This window comes from Penicillium rubens (assembly GCF_028828025.1).
Source record: "Penicillium rubens strain IBT 27055 chromosome Unknown utg000004l_segment0_segment0, whole genome shotgun sequence".
Classification (NCBI taxonomy): Eukaryota; Fungi; Ascomycota; class Eurotiomycetes; order Eurotiales; family Aspergillaceae; genus Penicillium; species Penicillium rubens.
Window position 1 is genome coordinate 2,464,277 of NW_026890602.1, and position 23,971 is coordinate 2,488,247.

At 50.9% G+C, this 23,971-nt stretch overlaps 12 protein-coding genes across 12 annotated transcripts; 6 read left to right on the forward strand and 6 right to left on the reverse strand.

The window, feature by feature from the left end:
* Positions 1–102: 102 nt before the first annotated feature.
* On the forward strand, positions 103–3,079 carry N7525_010911 (MCM DNA helicase complex subunit MCM3; the record flags this gene model as incomplete). Its single annotated transcript, XM_002561105.1, has 7 exons — positions 103–175; positions 233–251; positions 305–356; positions 412–458; positions 513–618; positions 679–942; positions 1,001–3,079. 7 exons carry the CDS (start codon positions 103–105, stop codon positions 3,077–3,079), a joined length of 2,640 nt encoding a protein of 879 aa, XP_002561151.1.
* A 572-nt stretch (positions 3,080–3,651) lies between these two features.
* On the reverse strand, positions 3,652–5,046 carry N7525_010912 (Spo7-like protein; the record flags this gene model as incomplete). Its single annotated transcript, XM_002561104.1, has 1 exon — positions 3,652–5,046. One exon carries the CDS (start codon positions 5,044–5,046, stop codon positions 3,652–3,654), a length of 1,395 nt encoding a protein of 464 aa, XP_002561150.1.
* A 545-nt stretch (positions 5,047–5,591) lies between these two features.
* On the forward strand, positions 5,592–7,292 carry N7525_010913 (putative alpha/beta hydrolase; the record flags this gene model as incomplete). Its single annotated transcript, XM_002561103.1, has 2 exons — positions 5,592–5,768; positions 5,829–7,292. 2 exons carry the CDS (start codon positions 5,592–5,594, stop codon positions 7,290–7,292), a joined length of 1,641 nt encoding a protein of 546 aa, XP_002561149.1.
* Positions 7,293–7,611: 319 nt separating this feature from the next.
* On the reverse strand, positions 7,612–8,841 carry N7525_010914 (uncharacterized protein; the record flags this gene model as incomplete). Its single annotated transcript, XM_002561102.2, has 1 exon — positions 7,612–8,841. One exon carries the CDS (start codon positions 8,839–8,841, stop codon positions 7,612–7,614), a length of 1,230 nt encoding a protein of 409 aa, XP_002561148.2.
* A 400-nt stretch (positions 8,842–9,241) lies between these two features.
* N7525_010915 (TatD family hydrolase) lies at positions 9,242–10,426 on the forward strand (the record flags this gene model as incomplete). The annotated part of the gene is made up of 1 exon (XM_002561101.2): positions 9,242–10,426. The coding sequence occupies one exon, from the start codon at positions 9,242–9,244 to the stop codon at positions 10,424–10,426; it is 1,185 nt and encodes a 394-aa protein (XP_002561147.1).
* Positions 10,427–10,882: 456 nt separating this feature from the next.
* N7525_010916 (uncharacterized protein) lies at positions 10,883–13,341 on the reverse strand (the record flags this gene model as incomplete). Its single annotated transcript, XM_061215277.1, has 3 exons — positions 10,883–11,975; positions 12,032–13,145; positions 13,275–13,341. The coding sequence occupies 3 exons, from the start codon at positions 13,339–13,341 to the stop codon at positions 10,883–10,885; spliced, it is 2,274 nt and encodes a 757-aa protein (XP_061067789.1).
* Positions 13,342–13,996: 655 nt separating this feature from the next.
* Positions 13,997–14,200, forward strand: N7525_010917 (uncharacterized protein; the record flags this gene model as incomplete). Its single annotated transcript, XM_061215278.1, has 1 exon — positions 13,997–14,200. The coding sequence occupies one exon, from the start codon at positions 13,997–13,999 to the stop codon at positions 14,198–14,200; it is 204 nt and encodes a 67-aa protein (XP_061067790.1).
* A 302-nt stretch (positions 14,201–14,502) lies between these two features.
* On the reverse strand, positions 14,503–15,770 carry N7525_010918 (Gfo/Idh/MocA family protein; the record flags this gene model as incomplete). Its single annotated transcript, XM_002561098.1, has 3 exons — positions 14,503–14,884; positions 14,944–15,669; positions 15,730–15,770. The coding sequence occupies 3 exons, from the start codon at positions 15,768–15,770 to the stop codon at positions 14,503–14,505; spliced, it is 1,149 nt and encodes a 382-aa protein (XP_002561144.1).
* A 999-nt stretch (positions 15,771–16,769) lies between these two features.
* Positions 16,770–17,432, reverse strand: N7525_010919 (putative prefoldin subunit 2; the record flags this gene model as incomplete). Its single annotated transcript, XM_061215279.1, has 4 exons — positions 16,770–16,802; positions 16,900–17,092; positions 17,234–17,324; positions 17,393–17,432. The coding sequence occupies 4 exons, from the start codon at positions 17,430–17,432 to the stop codon at positions 16,770–16,772; spliced, it is 357 nt and encodes a 118-aa protein (XP_061067791.1).
* Positions 17,433–18,068: 636 nt separating this feature from the next.
* Positions 18,069–20,970, forward strand: N7525_010920 (putative mRNA splicing factor RNA helicase (Prp16); the record flags this gene model as incomplete). Its single annotated transcript, XM_002561096.2, has 3 exons — positions 18,069–18,921; positions 18,976–20,516; positions 20,587–20,970. The coding sequence occupies 3 exons, from the start codon at positions 18,069–18,071 to the stop codon at positions 20,968–20,970; spliced, it is 2,778 nt and encodes a 925-aa protein (XP_002561142.1).
* A 302-nt stretch (positions 20,971–21,272) lies between these two features.
* Positions 21,273–21,518, reverse strand: N7525_010921 (uncharacterized protein; the record flags this gene model as incomplete). The annotated part of the gene is made up of 1 exon (XM_061215280.1): positions 21,273–21,518. One exon carries the CDS (start codon positions 21,516–21,518, stop codon positions 21,273–21,275), a length of 246 nt encoding a protein of 81 aa, XP_061067792.1.
* Positions 21,519–22,797: 1,279 nt separating this feature from the next.
* Positions 22,798–23,673, forward strand: N7525_010922 (uncharacterized protein; the record flags this gene model as incomplete). Its single annotated transcript, XM_002561095.2, has 1 exon — positions 22,798–23,673. The coding sequence occupies one exon, from the start codon at positions 22,798–22,800 to the stop codon at positions 23,671–23,673; it is 876 nt and encodes a 291-aa protein (XP_002561141.1).
* Between the last annotated feature and the right edge of the window lie 298 nt (positions 23,674–23,971).

Consider the following 23,971-nt stretch of genomic DNA (forward strand, 5'->3'; position numbering starts at 1 on the left):
CTTCCTCGCGTGCAACTTTACGCGTTCCACTTTAGCAAATCGGGAAATCCCAAAGGCCCCTCGACTCCCTCCTTCCCACCACACTATATTGCATCACACATCATGGACGGTTTACAACTACGTGATGAGGCCGCGCAGGATCGCGTGCGTGCCGCAACTGAATTTCTTGACCCTAGTAAGTCCATTGGGTCGTGTGTTGTCGTCCCTTGAGCTAACAACGTCTTTTTTTCAGATGATGCACGGGCACGCAGGTTCGACCACGACGATCAATATGCTATAATATGCATCTAACAGATTTGGGCAGTTATCGAGCGGATATTGTGGTTATGCTGAACAAGGGTGGGCGACGATTGACGGTGCGTGGATATGCGACATATCTTGCCAGGAGATGGTGCTGATAATTCCGGACAGGTCAGCATCGATGAAATCAGAGCACACAACCGGGAGCTTGCCGATGGGTAAATTACCCCTCTATATGATGTGGAATTGGGTTCACTCACTAACGTATGTAGGCTGCTTTCTTCGCCATTTGATTATTCACAAGCCTTTGACGCAGCCTTGAAGGCGGTTGTCAAAACCCTGCCTGGTCGACCACTTAGAGAAACCTCGGATGATGCGGTGGGTATTCAGTTTTTGGACGGTTCTTAGCAGACATCGAATGTCTAACGATATTGACAGAACTACTACTGCGCTTATGTCGGCGCATTCGGAGAATTTTCTTCCAACCCGCGCACGTTGGGGTCAGAACACTTGAACCACATGGTCTCTCTGGAGGGCATTGTGACAAAATGCTCTCTGGTACGCCCGAAGATCATCCAGAGTGTTCACTATGTCGAAAGGAGAGATCGGTTTGTCGCCAGAAAATATCGTGATCAGACTATGGGTGCCAGCGGTGCAACCAGTTTGAACGTTTACCCCCAAGAGGATGATGAGAAGAACCCGGTGAGTCCAGCTTGGACAATCTCAATCAATTATTTGAGTCTAATGAGACAATTTCTAGCTCATCACCGAGTACGGTTACTCAACATATCTCGACCACCAGTCGATTTCTATCCAAGAAATGCCCGAACGTGCCCCGGCAGGACAATTGCCCCGAAGTGTCGATGTCATTTTGGACGATGACCTCGTCGACACTGCCAAGCCTGGCGATAGAATCCAGTTGGTGGGTATCTACCGTACCCTTGGTAACGGAGGCAGTGGCTCGTCGACTTTCCGCACCGTCATCATGGCGAACAACATTATCCAGTTGTCTTCGAAGAGCGGTGGAGGCATTGCAGAGGCCGTGCTTACGGATACCGACATTCGAAACATTAATCAGATTGCCAAGAAGAAGAATGTGTTTGACTTGTTGTCCAAGTCCCTGGCTCCTAGTATCCACGGGCATGACTACATCAAGAAAGCCATCCTCCTGATGCTTCTTGGTGGAATGGAGAAGAACTTAGATAACGGAACTCATCTTCGTGGTGATATCAACATCCTTATGGTTGGTGATCCCTCGACTGCGAAGTCCCAGCTTCTTCGTTTCGTGTTGAATACTGCACCATTGGCGATCGCTACCACGGGTCGCGGTTCGTCCGGTGTCGGTTTGACTGCTGCTGTTACATCTGACAAGGAGACCGGCGAACGTCGACTGGAGGCTGGTGCAATGGTTCTCGGTGACCGTGGTGTGGTGTGTATTGATGAGTTCGACAAAATGAGTGATGTCGATCGTGTCGCCATCCACGAAGTCATGGAACAGCAGACTGTTACAATTGCAAAGGCCGGTATCCACACAAGCTTGAATGCTCGCTGCAGTGTCCTTGCAGCAGCCAATCCGATTTATGGCCAATATGATCCCCACAAAGACCCGCATAAGAACATTGCTCTCCCTGACTCCTTGCTTTCTCGTTTCGATTTGCTGTTCGTCGTGACCGATGATATTGAGGATACCCATGACCGAATAATTTCAGAGCACGTTCTGCGCATGCACCGTTACCGCCAGCCTGGCACCGAAGAGGGTGCACCGGTTCGGGAACAGCTCAATCAAACATTGGGCGTGGGAGGTGAAGACCGTCAAGATGCCAACGCCCCAAGTGAGGTCTTCGAGAAGTTCAATGTCATGCTCCACGGCGGTATGGTTGACGCTGCCAATGCTGGTCGCCGCCGTGGTAAGAATGTGGAAATCATTAGTATTCCATTCATCAAGAAGTACATTCAATACGCCAAGAAGCGAATCACGCCCGTCTTGACCAAGGGAGCTGCCGACCACGTCATCGCCACATACTCTGCTCTGCGAAACGATGAACTCACAGGCAACAAGCGTCGCACATCACCTATCACCCCGCGTACCCTAGAGACGCTAATTCGTCTGTCTACTGCACACGCCAAGGCTCGCCTGTCTAATCGCGTAGACGAGAAGGATGCTAAAAATGCCGAGGCCATCCTGCGCTTCGCCATGTTCAAGGAAGTGGTCGAGGACGAGCGCCGGAAGAGACGCAAGGTGACCACATTTGACGATTCCGACGATGATGACAGCGATGCCGAACTCGATGACGACTCCGACGATGACACCAACGCCCGCGGCACATCAACCGCGACACCGGGTAGACGCACTGGCACAGCACGCACACGTGGTACCGCAACGCAGTCTAGTGTTCCTGTCCCAGACGAGGATGAAGACCCAGACAGTCTATACACAGCCAGCCCTCGCGCTCAACGCTTGCGTTCGAGCCAGACCGCTCGCACCCAAACCCAAACCGACTCTCAGATGTCAATGGCATCCTCGCAGCCAGCCTCGCAACTCATCGAGTCCCAGACAGACTCGCAGTCCACATCCGCAGACGTCCCGATCACGCCTGCCCGCATGACAGTCTTCCGGCAGACTCTAGGCCCGCTCATGGGCAAGACGGTGTTCAAAGATAGCGACACAAGCAAGATTGATGATTTGATCAATGCTGTTAATACTGCTATTCGCGAATCACCCCAACTTGGCGCTTCGCACGTCTTCTCCCGCCCCGAGGCTATCCAGGCCTTGCGGGTCATGAACGACGACAATATCCTGATGTACCTCGAGGACGATGAAGATGTGTACCGAGTCTAATTTATCTGGGTTATGTGGCGCTGTCTGTATTGTCCTTGTCCATGTGGAAAATAGCTAAAGAGGAGAATGCTGGATCTGCCTGCATCCAGTTTTATGAGCATGCTTTCTTGTCATTGCATTGGGATTGATATCATCGCATGTTTTTTTTGTGTTTGGCGTATGGAGTGGGCTTTGTGAGGGAATATTAGTGACTCAATACGAGAAATACGAATGAATACTCGATCCTTGACTTAAATCAAGACCTGAATGGTAGTCCTAGGCCAGCTCGCCTGCAATTGTACTGCCATGTTATGCCATGTGATCTAATTGGCAGACGTTTGTTCATTTGACACTGTAAAATGCAGTAAATGGGAATTTTCCAAAGGAATCAGATGCAACACAACAGCATACATAGGCGAGGCAACCGAGTTCATCTATAAGCACCGGCGACACCGCGCTCTAGGGATATGCATACACAGCTAATGCAAGTTTCCAAAAACAGCAATCTCAACAAGTGTCTGGCGAACATGACAAGAGAGAAGAAAAACAGGGTATAGAGATATGAACAGTATAAGCATGAACGACATTTCGTGCTAAGGTGCAGTATTTTCCGGAACAGAATTCGGTATAGCCTCCTCTTTATCTTTCTCAACTATACCCATAGGCAGCACAGAGTCGTCAGACGAGAAGGACGGTGTACGCACACCCTCTCTGATCTGCGCCTGCGTAAGAGGCGACAGACCCCGCCGAAGCGTCGAGCCCTTCCGTTTCCGCTGTTGCGGGCTTGCGTCTTGCCCGGAGGCGGTGCTTCCGCGACGGGGCCGACTAGAAGTGGAGGAGCGGGAGGAGGGACGGTCTTCGAAGCTGGTGTCGACGGGGGTGGTGCTGCGGGATGAAGTGCGCGAATGGGACTCGGAGCGGGTGTTGCGGCGGGAGGAACCACGCTGCTCCTGGTTGAGTTTCGCGATAGAGGGGTGGTGGCCGTGGCCTAGACGGTGTTTGAACTCCGGCTCGACTGAGCGATGCAGGGTTCCTGCGACGAGGCGGCGGCGCTGGGAGGCGCGCCAGCCAAGCCCGAGTCGGCCGAGCCAGCCTCCTTCTGTTCGGGCGAGGTGCTGCTCGCGCTCGCGCAGTTTCAGGCGTAGCTGGGCACGGCGCTCGTTTTCCTTTTCCCAGAAGTCTGTACGGTAATCGTCCCAGTTTTCGCGGAATTCTGGGGAGAATGACTTGGGTAGGAGGAGGAGACGGATGTAGTCGCCTCCCGGGCTGAGGTCTTCTTCTACCAAGCCGGATCCGTTATCGGTGCCGTTGTAGTACTGTTGATAGTGCTGCCGACTACCACCAGCGCGTTTATCAGCGGGGCTCTGCTCCACAAAATGGTAGTTTCCATTGGGAGAGGGTAAGAACGGGGCGGAGAACGGGAATAGGAATGAGACGTAAGACAGTAGCTCCTGCCAGAAGGGACCGCGGATGATGATGATCTTGGTGTTCATCACGCGCAGGCCGCGATTGGAGACAGCGAGCCAGCGTCGAGGCCATCTGATTCCTCGTTCCCATTGCCCTGTACCCCAGACTAGCAGTGCGGTAATCACCCCGCCAAGCAGGGCGACTTTCTCCCCCATCTCCACCACCCAGTAGACGGAGCCGCCGACCCCGCGGCCATCTTCACGCGGGCGAAGGAAAAGGGCATATGCAAAATGGGCGAGCCAAGCGGCCAGTAGGAGTAGGAAGAACGTGTTCTGACGGCGACGCTCGCGCAGAGCCAAATACTGGGCTCGCAGCGAGGTTTCGAGTATTAAGAGGTTAAGGTAGATCTGGGGCGGGGAGGAGGGCAGATGTGCTAGCGGGTCTGGGGTCGAGGGACGTTGAGGGGAGGAATCTGGCTGGTGAGCTTGGGATGACCGTGAGGAGCTCAATGGCTCTGGGGTGGATGCGCGAGCATCCGGTGTTGGGGCACCCTTGACCACCTGGTCTAGAGGCGAGGCCATGGTAGAAGAGTCCCAAGATGAAAATAAAACAACAAAAGCAAAGCTCGTCAGTTAAAGTCAAATCAAAACTTGGCCGATCCGGCCCAGGACATTAGTGTCATCGCATGTGAAGAGGAGAGAGGGAAAGGCGGAAAGTTGAAAGGAAGCGAAGTTGGATCGACATCATCTGCCCAGTTGACTTGACTTCTATTCTACAATAATTCTGCTTTGACCATTGCCCATTGCCCTCCACGAGGGGTTTCAATCATCATATTTCTTCTTTTCATCAGCTCTTTCCCATCGGATATTCACCTCTACTGCCCGGTTTTGCGCATGCCACGCCTATCGGGGTTAAGCGGAGTGACCGATCTGTCTCCGTGCTCCCTGCTTATACGTCCATGAGCGCCACAGCCCATCTTTTGCTAGCAGAAACCGTCTGTTTTCCCAACTTGCGAACCGCAGGCATAACCTCGCGACTTGTCTCTCCCTATTCAGTCCCTCAACACCAGACCAAACCTCGCTCAGCCGTTTTTGCCACCCATCCTCGGAGACACCGACTGTCTTCAATGGCGTCAGAATCACTCAACTCGTCCCATGAGGACGTTCATGGGCGTCACCAACGTCCAGTTGAAAATAGTCCTGAGAGGATATCGAGAACTCCGTATGCGGCTCAGGCTGCTGCTGGCGCGGCAGCGGCGCGCGCATTTTTCCCATTGGGATACCGAGAAGGCTTCAGTCAATGGGTAAGCTACAACCAAGGAGCCCCCATTGCCGCATTCCCGCTGATGATTTGCTTTGTATAGTGGGCTCGTATACCTGCAGCAGCAGCCGAACACAAAGTCCTCTCTTATCTGCCTTACTTGCATCACCAGCCCCCCACCCATCTCCAGACTGGAAAAACAACAGAGCTCCCCGATGGCACTACCCCGACCAGCCTCGAGAGTGCAGACACCAATCAGTTGGGTGAAGTTACTACCAGATCTCTTGATGACCCTTATGGCCCGCGCCGATGGCGTTCCAGCATGGTAGAACTGAGCGGGCAAGACCGCGCGCTCAATGAGTTCTCAGTGGAGAGGATTGGTGAGGAAGCAGACCAACATTTGGTTATGCTCCACGGCTACGGCGCCGGACTTGGCTTCTTCTATAAAAACTTCGAACCACTGAGCCGGTTGAAGGGCTGGCAACTCCATGCCTTAGACATGCTAGGCATGGGCCGGAGCACTCGACCCTCATTCAAAATCAAGGCAAAAGAAAGAGAAGACGCCATCAGGGAAGCTGAGGCTTGGTTTGTAGATGCCTTGGAAGAATGGCGCATCAAACGCAAGATTGACCGCTTTACCTTGCTTGGACACAGTCTCGGCGGGTACATGGCGGTTGCCTACGCGCTGAAATACCCCGGTCATCTGAACAAGCTTATCCTGGCGTCTCCGGTTGGAATCCCGGAGGACCCATACGCTGTCACTGCAGATGTGTCCGAGCCTCCGGCGTCAACTTTGGCCAACGAGGTTACTCAAGACGAGCGAGATATCGCTTCATCTGCTGCCATTCCAGAAACAGCACCGAAGACAAGCGACGGTAGCTTTATCACTGGGCGCCAACCAATTCAGGCTGATTCCGCTCCAGCTCCGCGACGGAACCTCCCCAAGTGGTTCGCGTATTTATGGGATGCCAATATCTCCCCCTTCAGTTTGGTGCGGTGGACTGGTCCTTTGGGGCCACGTATCGTGTCCGGATGGACTTCCCGTCGATTCTCCCACCTACCAGCCGAGGAGGCTAAGGCACTCCACGACTATTCATACTCCATCTTCAGTCTTCGTGGTAGCGGCGAGTACGCCCTAGCATACATTCTTGCCCCCGGTGCTTTCGCTCGCAGTCCTCTGATCCACCGTGTCCATGGCCTCGGGAGACAATTGATCCAAAACACAAGCGCCCTCCCCCATCCAGTCGCCGCTTCCACCACTTCGTCTGACCCTTCGGCGCCCGCTCGGCGCGAGAAGGGTTTCCCCGTGGTATTCATGTATGGCGACCACGACTGGATGGATGTCTCTGGTGGTCATGCAGCAGCAGCTAGATTGGACGCAGAAAAGCGCAAAGTCCTAGAAAAGGCCACTCCAGAGGACCAGCGTACCGACGAAGGTTCCTCCAAAGTGGTCGTTGTGAATAAAGCTGGCCATCACTTGTATCTCGATGGCTGGGAGGAATTCAACAGTATTGTGCTTACCGAGATGGAAGAGGTCAGCCAGAGGGAGAGAAGTCGTCCATCATGATGTGGATAGGGCCTGTTTCTCATTTTCGTGAATAATGTTCTATCAAATATGCTGGAGTGTGATGTTGATATTTCGTGGCAAATACTTCGTCGCTCCTTTATTGTGGCTTTTTCAATTTTTTTTCGCCCCGGACGTCTATGTGCCTCTCTCCCTCTTTATGTGGCTACAACTCTGTACGGTAAATATGAACTATATAGACTTGGACAGAATAAATGACGCTTGCCATGAACACTCCAGTCGGAGAAGCAGCTTTCATGGCACTTTATTTATCATTTGTGCTGCTTGCGTCTCGCAAAGGAGGCAAAAAGAACATCACCCTTCATCCAGCCCGATCCCAAGCAGCATGGCCCCTCGAATTCGGCCCAGAGATACTTTGTCTCCGATACCTTGGGCTAGTGGTATAGTGCGCCATCAACCGCGCTAGCCCCACCGATGAAGCATCACGCTCTTCAGCCGACGGACCAATACCGGGGGTATTATACCCACTAGCACTAGGGCTAACTCTTCCAGAGAGAATGTGGCTACCAGAGGACCCAGGCCGTCTCAAAGAAAAGTACCCTCCCCCGCCTCCGTTAGCAAAGCTTCCGCCACTACTATTGCTCCCAAAGCTGTGGCCCAGCCCGTCTCCAGAGCTGGAGGGATGGGAGCCCGTGAACGGTGCGCTGTTGGCAGGGAAAGCGCGCGGGGGAAACCGCGACTGGGAATGCGAGTTCGAATCCAGCCGCGCGTATGGCTGGGGCGTCATGAACGGGGCGGTAAGTCCTGGCGTTGAGGACAACATCGAGTGGCCGTATTCCCTCGAATGGACAGGTGCGTTACCAGGCCTCGTTGACAGCGCTAGGGAGAGCCCCGTACCCGTGCGCCGGTCAGAGGTCGTTAGCGAGGAAGTCGTGAGAGAGCGGTGGTGGTGTCTTGAGCCATTCTGCTGCTTTCCGGAGTAGACGCCCTGTGAGCCCGCTGCTCCCGTCAGTGAGTGGAAATTGCTTCGGCCATTGCGCCAGTCAGCGCTTTCGGGGCTGTTTAGAGTGCTTCCGGCGTGCACACTTGTGCATAGCGTGATGAGATGCGAGGGGAACTCGAGTCGGTTGTTTAATGAAAGCCAGGCTCGCTCGTCCGCGTCGATGTCTACGTCTGGATCGACGTCGCCGCGAGTGCTATGTGTCGAAGAGGATGAGGTTGATCCGGTGGCTTTCTCGTGCGGAGTATGCGAGCTGCATGTTTTGGATGTCCGGTATGACCGCCACCCACCTACGCCTTCGAAGTCTCGCCTTTCATCGCCGCTTATGGGCACTCTGTAGACGGGTGTTGGGGTAGATAAATTGTGGGCCTCGATCATGCTCCGTGCATAAGAGTTCATTTTACGGTTTGATGGGTCATCCAGGCTGGTGCCAATGACCCAGGAAGTGAGAGAGTCATTTATCTTTCGAGGATGCGTCGTCGTCTGGCTGGAATTCCTTCTTGATCTACCAGCAGCTGGGGTTGTAGGTTCTGATGCCGTGAATGTCAATAACGACGAGGTAGGTGATGTTGGCACTGAGAAGAAATGCATGACCAATCCACAGAATAACTCAATGCAGACTACTGATAGTCTGAGTATTAGTGCAAAGAGCGCAGCGGAGATTGTAACCCATGCTGAGAGAATGAGTGGGATAGAGATGAGTGCCAGGATAGGCAACCCGAGCAACGTCGATAAAGAGGACCACATTGGATGAATCAGTCTATATCCCCAGAAAGGGATCAAAAGACTGTAAGTCCATGATTATAAGACATTCGGCATTTTAAGACCAAAGTCACCAAAACAACAAATTGCGGAGAAAGCATGTGATTGATGCCCCAGGCACAAAACGCCAGTTACATCATTTCGGCAACTTTCAGCCTCGTTGTATATCAAAAACTTAGAAGCGAGCTCCGGAGGGCTATTCTGATTGCCGTTGGAAATCCCCCAAAACATGCCAGAGAACGAACCCTTCCCTTGGGACATTGGCATTTACGATGCCCACTGCCACCCCACCGACACATTGGCCTCAATAGCCGACATCCCGCAGATGAAAGCGACAACACTGACAGTCATGGCCACGCGCGGGGAAGATCAAGATCTCGTACAACAAACAGCAGTGTCACTCTCAGCTAAAGAAGGCCAATCAACATCAGACCGCGTAGTGCCCTGCTTCGGCTGGCACCCGTGGTTCTCGCATCAGATCTTGGACGACACTGCACAACCAACAGCTGCGCAAAACCCAGCTGACCACAAGTCCGCCCATTATGCCGCCGTCCTCACACCATCTCCAGCCGACGACCAGTCATTCGTTGATTTACTTCCTGTCCCCAAGCCCCTCTCAGAACTAATATCTGAAACCCGAAACCGACTCCAGCAGTTCCCGAATGCGCTAGTCGGCGAAGTCGGCCTGGACAGGTCATTCCGACTACCAAGTCCATGGAATCCAACAGACATTGAAAACAGAGATGACCAGCTTACCCCCGGCTCACGTGAGGGCCGGCGTCTCTCAATTTACCGCGTCAAGCCGGAACACCAGCGCATCGTGCTAAAAGCGCAACTACAGCTTGCGGGAGAAATGAACCGTGCCGTCTCGCTGCATAGCGTGCAAGCGCACGGCGGGGTCTTTGAAGTGCTTAAGGAGCTCTGGGCAGGACATGAACGAGTTGTGCTATCGCGACGGAAGAGAGACAAGCAGCGAGATGCAGAAGGCGCTGTATTTGATGATGACGAAGACGACGATGAAGATAAGACACCCGACAGATCTCAGCCCACTAAAGCAGCCGACCTCAGTGGAAAATCGTATCGGCCGTTTCCGCCTCGCATCTGCATGCACTCTTATACCGGTTCGGTTGAGCCCATTCGCCAGTTCTTGCATCGGTCAAATCCGTCGGATGTTTATTTCTCTTTCTCGAAACTTATCAATTTCTCCGGTACTGCTGGGAAGAAGGTCGGTGATGTTATTAAGGCTTTGCCTGAGGACCGCATTCTTATTGAAAGTGATCTCCATGTTGCAGGTGTGCAGATGGATGAGGTGCTGGAAGACGTGGCTCGACAGATTTGTCAGTTACGTGGATGGGAGTTGCGCCACGGTGTCCAGGTGCTTGCGGATAATTGGCAACGGTTTGTGTTTGGCTAGGTCTTGCATTTCATTTCATTTCTATCCTGCATGGGGTGAGTTTCAGTTCGATTTCTGATTTATTGCAGTCTTCCTTTGCGGTTTTCTTAAGTTCTGCGATTAGCGAATCCTCATATATGGCGCTATCTGGAACACTCTTGTACGTACATCCTTAGATATTGGCTAAGTGATTCACTCGAGATACAAAAAGGCCACAACTAATTTTATCCGATATCACTATTTGCAATTATATGATGCGGTATATCTCTCTATCATTGTATGTGATCGTTTGTGACATGGTATCGTGGGCTGGGCGTGTAGGTGTCTGTGGCCTGACATGGTCTCTAAAATGTATCGTGTATCTGCGTGCCCTGGCATGGCTCGTCTCGTCGTCAAAGTAGAAAAGGTGTGTGAAGAGCAGGCGATGGAAAAGTTGACAGCTCTATACAGACATCAACCAGAGGTAGCGAGCCAAAGCTAGCTATGTATCCATCCTCCATCGTGAATAAGATCGGCCATCGGGGCATCCTGCCAGTATATCTGCCGCCATTCATCTTCAAGCTCGGTCAGACCTTCTACGCCCACAGGCGGAGGTAGGTCTACATCACCGAAGGCAAACAACTGTCGCCAGTCCGGGTAGTCGCGAGCTGGCTCAATGGAATCTACCTGCATGCTGCTTGAGAAAGGATCGTTCCTTTCCAGCGGGCCTACATTAAGCCGGAGAGGTGCAATCCAATTGTTGAATTGAGGATTGGGTTGTGGTGAAAGGGTCGTCTGTTGGAGAGGGGTAGATTCGGGAGTGGGCACACCGAAAGAGAGTGGTCCGGGGGTTTGCATGGTAATTGATGGAACAGGGGAGGCAACGGGCATCTTATGCGCGTGATGAGTGTCGTTGAACGGCTTGGGTCGTTCAGTAGTTGCCATCCGAAGGTCCTCTTGCAGGCGCTTGGAGTCTTCGAAGAGTCGCAGGATTGTGCCAGCGTGAACCCAGTATTGAGCTAACTCGCGCAGCGAGTAAGAGGCAGAATCAAAGCGGCGTAAGGCATTGATGGCAAGAACAGGATTGGAGAAGCGGAGCTCAACTCGGACTTGAATCATGGCCGTGAAGAGTGTATGGACGCCAGTGTACCAAAGGAACTTCAAGCGCTCATGCATCCTGAGCTCTTCGAATATTGAGGCTATAACCCCGGCGGCCGCACTACAAATTTCTGCATCGTGAGGGCCATAATCATCGGAATAGGCCGAGGCTCTTGGATGGGGCCGATGCAGCAGAATGAGGAAGTTGTTGTAGGTCAAATGGAGCATGGCGGACCAAGGGTCCATATCAGACGCACGAAGGCGAAGATTATCAGGAAGTTTCAGAGACCAGGTTGCCAGTGATCCGTCGGCTTCTTGAAGGACGGCCTTTCGCCGTTCCTCACTTGCCCGAAGTCCAAATCGATCGCGAATGAGATACGAAATCATCGTACATAGTTCGGTAAAATGGATCACGTAATCTGCTTGTACAAGAGGGCCGCAATTCTCAAAATCAGCGGGCGTCAAAGGAGACACATCGGAATCGTCCAAATTGCTAGATTGAAACTTGATTAGTATTTGCTGCGAAGTTGGTCGTTCGGGACGACTTACATCGCTTGAGGTCGGCCATATGACAGGGAAATCAACACATCAAATTGGACCAGAATGAACCAGACTCTCCGCCACATTCGCCGGTCGCGAGTCACGAAGCTACTGGAGACGGGATTACGGTGCATTCCAAGTCCCGTGGCGATACGTGCAGCGGCTCCAACCCAAAAGTGAGCATCTGCAGCAACATCATCATCTGCGCTATCAGAATGCCACGTCAAAAGAAGGGCCGCTTGAACAAGAATGTCGCGATTTCGCTCGATACGATTGTCAAACAGATACTTGGTGCGGCGGAAAAAAATCTCTTTCAGAGCGTCTCGCTCTGCTTTTCCACGAGAAACATGCGCCCCAACTAGCAAGATTGCTTGAAGAAGTAAAACTGGCGGAGGATCTGCAGGATCCCGGTTTCGGTATTGCGTCATGAATAAATCTTCGTCGACGATAGGGTATCCCGGATTGACATATGTGAAATAAGCCTGTACCAATTCATCTGCCAGAGCCGGTTCTGGAAGTGTTAGAGCATCCATAAGAAGCTGATCGTGACCCGTCTTCATGTGACGCCGTGGGATTTCGTTGCTCGCAAAATGGTATACATCGTCATCCTGTTCTCGTTGTTGTCGGAACAAGAATGACATGTTGGAATGTTCATGTCCGACGTAGAAGGCGCGCACGCCTCTTTGGATCTCCCTTCTGCCGGATTCCTCTTCATCTATCAATTTGACGAGATGTTGCTCCATCTCCGTATGTGCCTCGTGGGCATGCGCCATATCAGGGCCGTGGCGGCCAAATGTCTCCGATCCCGTGCCTTGCTGAAATCCATGTTGCGGAAGGCCCCCAGATACTGGTGTAGCATGGCCACTTTGGAATGCAGTTGGAAAGCTTGGTGGTAGTGGTGTCCCCGCTGCAAGGGTCGGGTTCGAAGTGGTATCGGATGTGGGTAGAGGCCGAGATCGGATCGGAACGGGATCTAGGATTGAGCGTACTGCAAGACGCTTTTTCTTTTCGTGTATGCGACAGTCGGCCTTTCCGGAGGCGCGACAGTTAGTGCAGGGTGTCCCGACGGTACGGGCATCGCAGCGAACCTTGCGCCGGTGACAGTGGACACAAGCTGCAGAGCCTAAGAGTTTTTTGAGTCACCCGTCAGCGAGTCTGATCGCGGAAAAATAACCAATAACCGAGAACAAAAAGAGACCACAAATTAAGATGAACAATGACCAGGCAGACAGGGGGCATTGCAAGCGCTTACCTTGTTTGCGCTTGCTCACCCCATCCGCCGGGAGCGGCGAGGGGGCGTTATCGTTGACGGAGGACATGGTAGGAGTACCATTGACATCATTCGTCCAAATCGGCCACGATTCTGCATTATTTGAGTCACCAACACCAGTCACTTCAAGGCATCATGGGCGAACTCCGAAACGATTGCCGAGGATAATGCGACAAACAACGAAATCAAGAAACAAAAATGTCGGGAAGTTGAGGGACTGCGGGATCGGGTCTTCTAGTGGAGACTCACGTGGATGCGGAGAAGCGGATTATGTAAAAAGAAATGGGCCAAAATCGTATCACGAGGTCATTCCTACTTAGGTAGGTACTCTTTGGGAATTGCTTAGGATTTGATATATATGTTTTGAAAATTTATAAAATATCACCTTACTGGGCTGAATATTGCCATTCCTCTAGTCCACAGGTCGATCTATATTTGCTCGCACAGCCGCGGTATGTTACGGCAAGCCACAGCTTAAGCATTGAAAGCCTTGTTTCTAATTCGCTATAAGTGAATACGATCTTTCAGCCACGGCCTTGTTAAGCTTTGTTACTACTATACCGGAAACCTAACAACCGTGTTACATCGAATGGTCGGCTGATGGTGGGAAAGATGATCCTGCCCTCGTAGAATCTAGGAAGGGCCTATACGGCTGTATATCGCTGGCCTCCACTAGCCAGCTCTACGGAGTACTTCCGGGATATATGGATGCCCTAGGTGCTTGTCCCGCTATCCCGTACACGGAAAAGCGCCAAAAGCATGTCAAAAACACCGCCCTTGGCGAGAAAGTGGTTGCTTTCTCCTCTTCTATTGTTCTAGAGCAGGTTGATGCCAGATCTTTCAAACAGGACGAGGAGATCACGCTGAAGAACTGGAGTAATGCAAGTGCGCAAAATCTCAACCGATGACGCTACCAGAAAAGTGACATATCTGGAAGTGGAGCTGCATATCCTGGTGTCCCTGGTGTCTTCTTCAACATCACCACTGGAAAGCAAAAGTAGATACCAAGGATATGGGACATGGCACTGCCCTATGTGGATGAGTGGATGGGTGACCATTTGGCGCATTGCCTCTTGGACCCCGTCCATCCTCAGTTTGAGTGCCGTTTGATCTCAAGCTGCCGGATCGCCTACGGGCGGCGGCCTTTTTAGTTATCCATTTCCATAGCAATGCTTCCAAAAGTATGTACACCGCATGAGTATGCCGAAGACTAGTTTGGAACAACACCATTAAGCCTAGCCTGCCCTTCCAGACCTGCCTTCATAATCATTCCGAAGATCTCAAGATCTTTCTTAGCATCCTGTGAAGTGGTTTTAGCCGGCTTACCCTCAACAACAAATGCGTAAAGCTCCTTCATTTCCAAAGTATAAGCATCCTCGTACGTCTTCCGAACCACAGACTCCCGGAATGAGCCATCTTCCAATTTCTCACGAACGTGCATAGTTGTAGGCAACCCCTTGACGTAAGGCGAATCAAAGCAGATCTTGACAGTCTTATGCCCACCAAAGACCTCAATCGACGCATCGAAACGGGGGACGTCATCAATCCCGGACTCATAAGACACAGCAAAAGAGGGATATTGGAAAAGGGCACTAGAGGGGAAGAAATCAACATATCAGCCGCGACCACAGATATAGAATTTGTAACTTACCTCCAGAATGGCGGTCCATTCGCAGAGCATAGAGAAGCACCAAGCACAGCCGTCGGCATACCAAGAGCCTCTCTCATGGCACTAAGATCATGGGAGCCAAGACTTCCCAAGTTCCTCCACTGAGCAGCAGTATCAGGCGTAACCGGAATCCCCAATTCCGCCGTCAAAGCCTGTTCAAGGAACTCGTTTGTCCGGCTCGACAACTCCTTCACGTCCTCTGCTCTGTAATCAGAGAAAACCTTGGGAAACGTACCAGACTGACCAACAAAGTTCGAGTTCGGGCCGACGATGTCGCGCACGCGCGCATAGCACACTTGATCAAAGCTTCCTATTTCCTTGACGGCGTCGATAAAGGCACTCGCATACCGCCGCATGTATCCCACCATCAGCTTTCCGGAAGTTGTCTGCTCGAGCTCGATGAGCTGGTCCGCATCTTGCAGGGAGAGAGCCATAGGTTTCTCGACGAAGACGACTTTGCCGTGTTTTAGGCCCAGTACGGCGTGGGGAACGTGGAAGGCGTCGCTGTTGGCAATCATCACGATGTCCACGTCCGGGGAGGCACAGAGCTCCTCTGCCTTACGAGTCGTTTTAGGTATGCCCCCAATGACCTTTTTGGCACAGTGTTCGAGTGCATTGTCGGATACATCACACACGTAGGTGACTTGGAAGTAATCCGAGAGGAAGCCGAGAGTTGGAATATGGGCAACTTGGGTGATTTCGCCACATCTGGCTGGAGTATCAGTATCAATTGGTTACAGGCTGTCCCTTTGGTAATGCGCTTCTTACCCAATTATCCCCACGTGAAGGACCCTGTTGCCGGCGGTCATCTTGAACGTGTGAGGTGGTTCTCAGCTTCTCCGATGACGTAATAGTTAGAGAACCTTGAGGTTCCAAGGTGATTCTAACAAAATCTCACTATAATTCGTGTAGGATAATGAATATACTAGGTCGGATGTCTCGAATGGATATGTTGGGTAAATTGAACTGATAGAGCGCTGATCTGATGCCCCGCGAGGTGGAACAGCGCTGGAGCCCCGCTGAACTTGGCTGAACTTCGGTCTACGCTTTTTGTTAGCACATTGGCCGAATACAATTCAACATAGGCCCTAAGCCAGAATATTTAATATTTATTGGCTCCACTGTAATGTACAGATTGCAGACCTAGTCTTGGTCCTATACAAAAAGTTCTGGCACATCAACACTGGGTGACTTCGGTCACTAATATCTACAATGCTAGAATCATGTAAAGGCTAGGTCGATACTCTGTAAGGCATGGTTAAAGAGGCTGCAGTGCAAGACGTCTTTTAAGGAATGCGGCCGGGGATATCATAATACCACATATAAGCATGTAGATACCTACCTGATTATTTCGTGTTTAAGTACCTTTTGCATGGAGTTGCTGTACAAAAGATACATAATCCTTCGAGTTGATCCAGTGCGTAGGTGGCTTCCGCTATAAAGTCAGACATCACTTCGAAGGCTTGCACTCATAAGTATCCATAAGTACGTCCGGTTTGTGCAATCCCTAAACACTTGGCTAGATGGTTCAAGTTGGCTGTCAATTACAGCTTCCAAGTTATCCCAGGCTTGACACTACTGAGGCCCAAGACACTAAGTTGGAACATCAATAAATCAGGACTGACGGGCATTTCTTTTTTACTATGTTAAGGAGCTAACCTCGCAAGTTTGGCATCAAAGCACAAATCAACGCTGCATTATGTCTAGTCTTTTGCCATCCTAGTAACGCCGGTAGCCTATTGTTCTGACACTCAGATAGCACCACCCGGGAACACGTAAATCGAAAGTATACAAAGAAAAGGAAGGCATTAAGGCTGCACAACCTGGATGTTGTTTTTCTTCTGTAAAGGGGAAACTTAAGTCAGCACTGCCCGCATCGCAAATTCACGGATATGGTTTCAGGCCTAGGAACGACCATGAAACATGAGATGTGCTTACCTTCCAGGTATCCAGCTCACTCTGCTTGGACTTGTACTGCTTGAGCATGTCCTCCAATACTTGCTTCAACCCATCTGAGTTGGTCTTGAGTGTAGGAAGCACATCTTTGACGGTGCGCTCAACTAAGACGCCATTTACCATGCGGAAACATTTGCGGTCTGCGGCGAGAGGGTCGAGGGTCTCAATCACGAGCCTGAAAAAAAAAATTAGATGTTAGCATTGTACATATTGGTTGGGACATCGCTGGTTGTGCTAGCTCGTGGTGAAGCCCCCGATTCAATCCCAGCAACATCCCAATATGCTGGGACAGCGCATAACCCTGATTGTGACTCACTTGTGTTCTTCTGCCTCTTGCTCGATATCGCCAATCTTTTGCGCTAATTGCTGAAGAGTATTCTTGAAGTTGGTGTATTGGTTCTGAAGCTCTAGATTGAGAGGTTCGCATCAGCTTTCGTGGATTCTAGAGGTCTGGAGGGGCAATAGAAAAGCATACCTTGCTGCTTCTTAGGGTCAATTTGTTTCTGGCTAGACATGATGGCTGTTTGACACGGTGTGGTTGGCACTAGGGAGCTCGAGAAATTGAGATGACGATGCGGGGCGGTGTTGGCAGAGGCCACTACTATAGAATTTTTGATGCACCTCACACCCCGCACACAAGTTAATTTAGCTTTAAATAGTACATATATTTACTAAAGTACTCAAGTGAGCCCCGATATTATTGTAATAATTGTTGATTTACCTCTACGCCACCAATTTATACGTTGTTCAAGAAGTAAGTTACTAGCCACGTGACTGATACTACAGTTTGCAATGTTTGATTGCGATAACGATCAGCTCCACCGCTTTCCTCTACAATATAAAGAAAAGGCTACTTTGGATCAGCAAGGCTGCCAAGAAGCTACCTCCTTAAGAAAACGAGGCTGAATATTGCCGATAACATTGCCTTCTTAGAAGATTAGGTTCCTACCTACCTAGAAGCTAGACTGTCAGCGCGGTGGCGTTCTTCAGGCAATAAAAGGCGGTAAGACTTTAGAGTGCTAACCGATAGGAAAGAGGTTCGACTCCGCGGAATCGCTTTCTCATAGACTTAACCACCCGCAGACCAGACAGGGTAGTACGTTGCGAGTCGCTCAAGCCTTAGACCTGGATTACTAGCCCGGTTGAACGACATGTCTCGCAACGACATGGGCCCTCCGGCCAAAAGGCACAAGGGCTTTGGACACCTCCCACCAGGCTTACGTGACGCAAAACGGAAGGACATTGACAACTGGGAGACCAATCGAATGCTCACTTCTGGAGTGGCGCAACGACGCGATCATGACGGCGACTTCATGCCCGAAGATGAAGAAGCGACCCGAGTACATTTGCTCGTCCACGACCTCCGGCCGCCTTTTCTCGATGGCCGCACGATATTCACGAAGCAGCTGGAGCCGATCTCCGCTGTTCGGGATCCACAGAGTGACATGGCGGTATTCAGTCGGAAAGGAAGCAGGGTCGTTAATGAGCGCCGACAGCAGCGCGAGCGACAAAAGCAAGCACAGGAGGCGACAAATGTCGCCGGCACAGCCCTGGGAAACTTCATGGGCGTCAAAGAGGACGAAGGAGACAGCGCAGTCGCCATGCCTGTCGAGGAAACCTACAAAGGAGGAGGAAACAAATTTGCCAATCATATGAAGAAAGACGGTGGCTCCAGCGCTTTCAGCAAGAGTAAGACCATGCGCGAGCAGAGAGAGTATCTGCCTGCCTTTGCCGTGCGCGAAGATCTAATGAGAGTCATCCGGGATAACCAAGTTGTGGTGGTCGTTGGAGAGACTGGATCTGGAAAAACCACCCAATTAACTCAATTCCTACACGAGGATGGCTACTCTAAGTTCGGTATGATCGGATGCACGCAGCCTCGCCGTGTGGCTGCTATGAGTGTCGCGAAGCGTGTCAGTGAGGAGATGGATGTTGAGCTCGGTGCACTCGTCGGATACTCTATCCGTTTCGAGGATTGTACGAGTGATGACACGGTGATCAAATGTGAGTTTCTCCCCTTCCGCTTTGGTGGGATCATGTAGCTAATCTATATACAAGACATGACGGATGGAGTATTGCTGCGAGAATCTCTCACCCAAAAGGATCTCGACAAATACTCGTGCATCATTATGGACGAGGCACACGAAAGAGCTTTGAACACCGATGTCTTGATGGGTCTTCTCAAGAAAGTCCTCACTCGGCGCAGGGATCTGAAATTGATCGTGACCTCGGCAACGATGAACTCCGAACGATTTTCGCGCTTCTTTGGCGGTGCTGCAGAATTTATCATTCCTGGCAGGACTTTCCCTGTTGATCTTCACTTCTCGCGCACACCCTGTGAAGATTATGTTGATAGTGCGGTCAAGCAGGTCTTGGCCATTCATGTATCCCAGGGCGCTGGTGATATTCTTGTCTTCATGACGGGACAAGAAGACATCGAGGCAACCTGCGAGCTGGTCGAAGAAAGGTTGAAGCAGCTGAATGATCCGCCAAAACTCAGTGTTTTACCCATCTACAGTCAAATGCCGGCCGAGCAACAAGCAAGGATCTTCGAGAAGGCCGCCCCGGGCGTGCGCAAAGTAATCGTGGCTACGAACATTGCTGAGACAAGTCTGACGGTCGACGGCATCATGTTCGTCGTGGATGCAGGTTACTCAAAGCTGAAGGTGTACAACCCGCGCATGGGAATGGACTCTCTCCAGGTCACTCCGATTTCCCAAGCCAATGCAAACCAGCGATCTGGACGTGCTGGACGGACTGGGCCGGGCAAGGCCTATCGTCTATATACGGAGACAGCCTACAAGAACGAGCTTTACATTTCAACAATCCCGGAGATTCAGCGAACCAGTCTTGCCAATACCATACTTTTACTGAAATCCCTTGGCGTGAAGGACCTTTTGGACTTCGACTTCATGGATCCTCCCCCACAAGAGACAATCTCCACCTCTCTTTTCGAGCTGTGGTCGCTGGGCGCTCTGGATAACCTAGGTGAGCTTACACCTCTAGGACGTCGCATGACGCCATTCCCTATGGATCCACCTCTTGCCAAGCTCATAATAATGGCCTCCGATGAATACGAGTGCAGCGAGGAAATGTTATCCATTGTCGCAATGCTTTCAGTCCCCAACGTCTTTTATCGTCCCAAGGAACGACAGGAGGAATCCGATTCTGCCCGCGAGAAATTCTTCGTTCCAGAATCTGACCACTTGACTCTTCTCCATGTTTATACTCAATGGAAAACCAACGGTCACTCCGATGCTTGGTGCACCAAGCACTTTTTGCACTCCAAAACCCTGCGCCGCGCCAAGGAAGTACGAGACCAACTCCAGGACATCATGACCCAACAAAAAATGCCCCTCATCAGCTGCGGCACAGACTGGGACCAGATCCGCAAGTGCATCTGTTCGGGCTTCTTCCATCAAGCCGCACGACTAAAGGGCATCGGCGAGTTCATCAACCTTCGCACCAGCGTGACCATGGCGCTCCATCCCACAAGCGCCCTTTACGGTATCGGCCATGTGCCCGAGTACGTCGTCTACCACGAGTTGATCCTGACAGCCAAGGAATACATGTCCACAGTGACAGCCGTTGACCCTCATGTAAGTTACGACTCCCCTCCCTCCTTTCGCCTGTATGTCATCTAGTTCTAAACTAACTTGTTTCTCCCAGTGGCTCGCCGAACTCGGTGGTGTCTTCTACTCCGTCAAAGAGAAAGGCTACTCACAACGCGACCGCCGCGTGACAGAAATCGAGTTTAACAAGCGCATGGAAATCGAAGAGCAGATGGCGGCTGACCGTGAACGCGCTGCTGCTGAGAAATTGCGCGAACAGGAACGCAACGACCCCACCCGCCGCAGAAAGGAAATCGAGGTTGGCGGAAAGTCCGCCGTGCGTAAACCTATCATCAAGCCAGGACGCAAGGTCGGTGGCTTGACTGCTTCATCTTCTGCTTCCTCGCGGCCTGGAGGCAATGTTGATGGAGGCGGAAGTCGTCCTGGAAGCAGTGTGGTCAAGAGGCCTACGGTGCCCCGGAGACCAGGACGTGCATTCTAGTCTTGCTGTGGAAACAAAAAGCATTAGGGAGTTAAGTGCCCTGTTTGTACAATATCATTTTGTCTTTAGAACCATTTGCATGCACTGTTTAATCGATACCCATTGCCCACTCTACTAAATATATATTGGGCGTCTTGACAACAAAAGAGATACAGAATGTTCCTTTGACTGGAACATAGCCGGAGATTGATTCTATGTTCAAGTAACACGTTAGCATGCATGTCTGTTAAAGCTAGAATTGAACAAGTGAAAGGGTTCACATTATATGTCCTAGACTTCGGTAATCAGTCTTCCACATGCACTTACCTCGACGGCTTACTGGCTGCGGAGATTACCTGGCAGCGGTGGGAGAGGAGGGTTGGCGAGCCCGAATCTGGAACGGGACTATCCAGAAGATCTGGCGTTGAGCCAGGGGCCGGGAGAGGAGGAAGGTTGTTCAGTTCGATGGCTGAGCCATCGGAATCGGGAGGACGGTGGGTGGCTTGAAAAGCTGTCAGCGTCATGATTTCTATGTAGTAATCCACAACATACCGCGAGAAGTACTCCATGGCTAAGTGGGAGCAGATGTGGATTGTGCCCGTTCCAAACTTGTAGAGCAAGACCCAAAAAAACAACAACGAACGCAAGCCACGGACTTTTGTCCAACAGGGCAACCCAATTAACGGCCGGGGGGGGGGGGGGGGGGGGGAGCAAGGCCAGGGGTTTTCTTCTTTCTAGGCCGAATGTTGGAACCTTTGAAGCTCCTGGTGACTATGTTAGCAAATTGTTTCAACTTGAAAAACGTATTGTAGATGTCACAAAACAAAATGGACACGGAGGATGCCATAGATGAAGGCTTCGAAAGAAGGTAGACTTACCCAGGGCAACAAACAACGTAAAAGCAGAAGAGATCATAAGCGGCATGATGTGTGTACTTTGATAAAGTGATGTTCCTAGTACGAGACTGCTTTATGGCCTACGACGGAAGCCCAAGGTGACTATAGGGAAGGTGCCAGCCTGCACAAGTGACGTGCATCACTATTACCTCCGTTCAAATCTTAGGAATTAATTTCTATAGCCTTGGAATATGGCTATACGGCCGCAGTCTTCTTAGTGGTCTTCTTAGGTAGTGTATTCCAATATCCTTTTAGAGGTCTTTTTAGAGGTCTTTTTAGAGGTCTTTTTAGTAGTCCCCCTAGGTAGTCTTTTTAGGTAGTTATCTAGCTAATCTAGTTATATAATTATTTTCTTCTCCTCAATAGTCTATTAGGTAGATAGTAGGGAAAGGGCTTGATTTATATCTCAATTCTGAGTATATCAACTTCTATGCCACTTTCTACAATATCTCCATATATATAGTGTCAATTTCTACATTAATCTCTGCTAATCTCTATAGTTAATAAAATAAACATCTACTGATTATTTGAAATGTTTTGGCAAAATGCGATATGGGGACTATACACTGACTGCCCTATCATAGGAGTCAGCGTTGCTACCCAGCTGCCCAGGTGGCTATAACCAAGATCATCCATACATTGATGAACCAAAGAACGTTCGGGACGGTTGAGGTCTTACCCTTTGTTTCCCAAGGTTTACCGTGGATCAGGTCCGACCCAACTTGAGTGTCGGAGGTTCAACCGACCCCAATTGGGAGTCGGAGGTTCAAGTCAGAGCATGAGCATAAGAACCACTCGAATCCCTCAAAGGCCTTTCCCTTCGCAACTCAGAAATCTCAAGCACCAAGCAACAAGCACCAAACACCAAGCATAAACACCGAACATGCCATCCTCTTCACTCCACCCGAGTTCACCTACTAAGCGGGCAACACATCACAGCCTGATAGACATAATGCTGGGCGAAGAGAAACCATCCTCTTTACTCCCCTGGAGCTCGCCTACTAAACATACACCTCACAGCCGGACGGACATGGCGATACGTGGCGAGAAGACTGAAATGGAAATCAAGCTGGAAAGAGATGGGAACATCAACGCTCTCCAGCGATATCGATACCTGACTTGGCGCAAGAACGCCATACATCCTGAAGTTTCGTACGCACTCCTTGACACAGAGCAAAGCCTCCGAGAAGTCGTTCAAGAAGAGATATCTATCAAAGAAGGAAATGCTACGCCGGGAGTCGATGCCCAAGAAAGACTCCGTATCTTGAATACGAAATACTGGCTCCTGTCTCAGAGGTGGTGGTTCTGTCGTTCCGACCTGGAAGATATTCAATTGAGGGCCTTTAAGCTTTGGCGTTCACACCCGCAGTGGTATATGCATCGTGCACTCGTCGAGGAATGCGCGGGTCGACAAGGATGCTGCGCTCGTGGATGTGGCTGCTGTCTTAACCGCAAAATGCTTCCGTCACGGAGTCTTGGTGTTGGACATTGCACGCTCGAATGTGCATGTTGTCGGAGAGCGAGAGGCTTTGAAGTTTCTCCCACCGATAAGAAACTGTTGAAGGAACAGTTCAAGAACGCCGTCCAGGAACGGGGCTACCGCATAACCAGATACCGACAAGTTTCGATTTTCGGCCTCGTCGGCGACAGCCGGGAGGACCCATTTGACATGATTGATGCACCGCCGAGCTACCATCAAATTGAAAACAAAGGCAAAGGCATGGAGGCACTGCTTGACTGGGTCCAAGCCAATGTCTGGGGTCCTGACAGTCCACGCCTCAAAGGCTGTGTTGGACTCGATCCGCGATCCCCAGGAGATGTGGAGTGACTGAAAACTGGAGGGGTTATTGTGGTTATTGTGGTTAATTGTGGCTATTGTGGCTATTGTGGTCATCGTGGTTATCTTTATTTCGCTTGGGACTCTTGTACTCTCCTATCAAACGCAGATGGGAAAATGAAAGCCTTTCGGCCGTTCCATACACAACATTCCTCTCTAGAAGCCTTGGGGTTGAGAAAATCAATCACTTCCTCATCCAGGTGTAAACCAGCACTTCTCTAGTAGTTAGTTCTCTTGTCTATATTCATCATCACTTCCTGAGACCCCGTATCTTCCATCGTATTAGTAT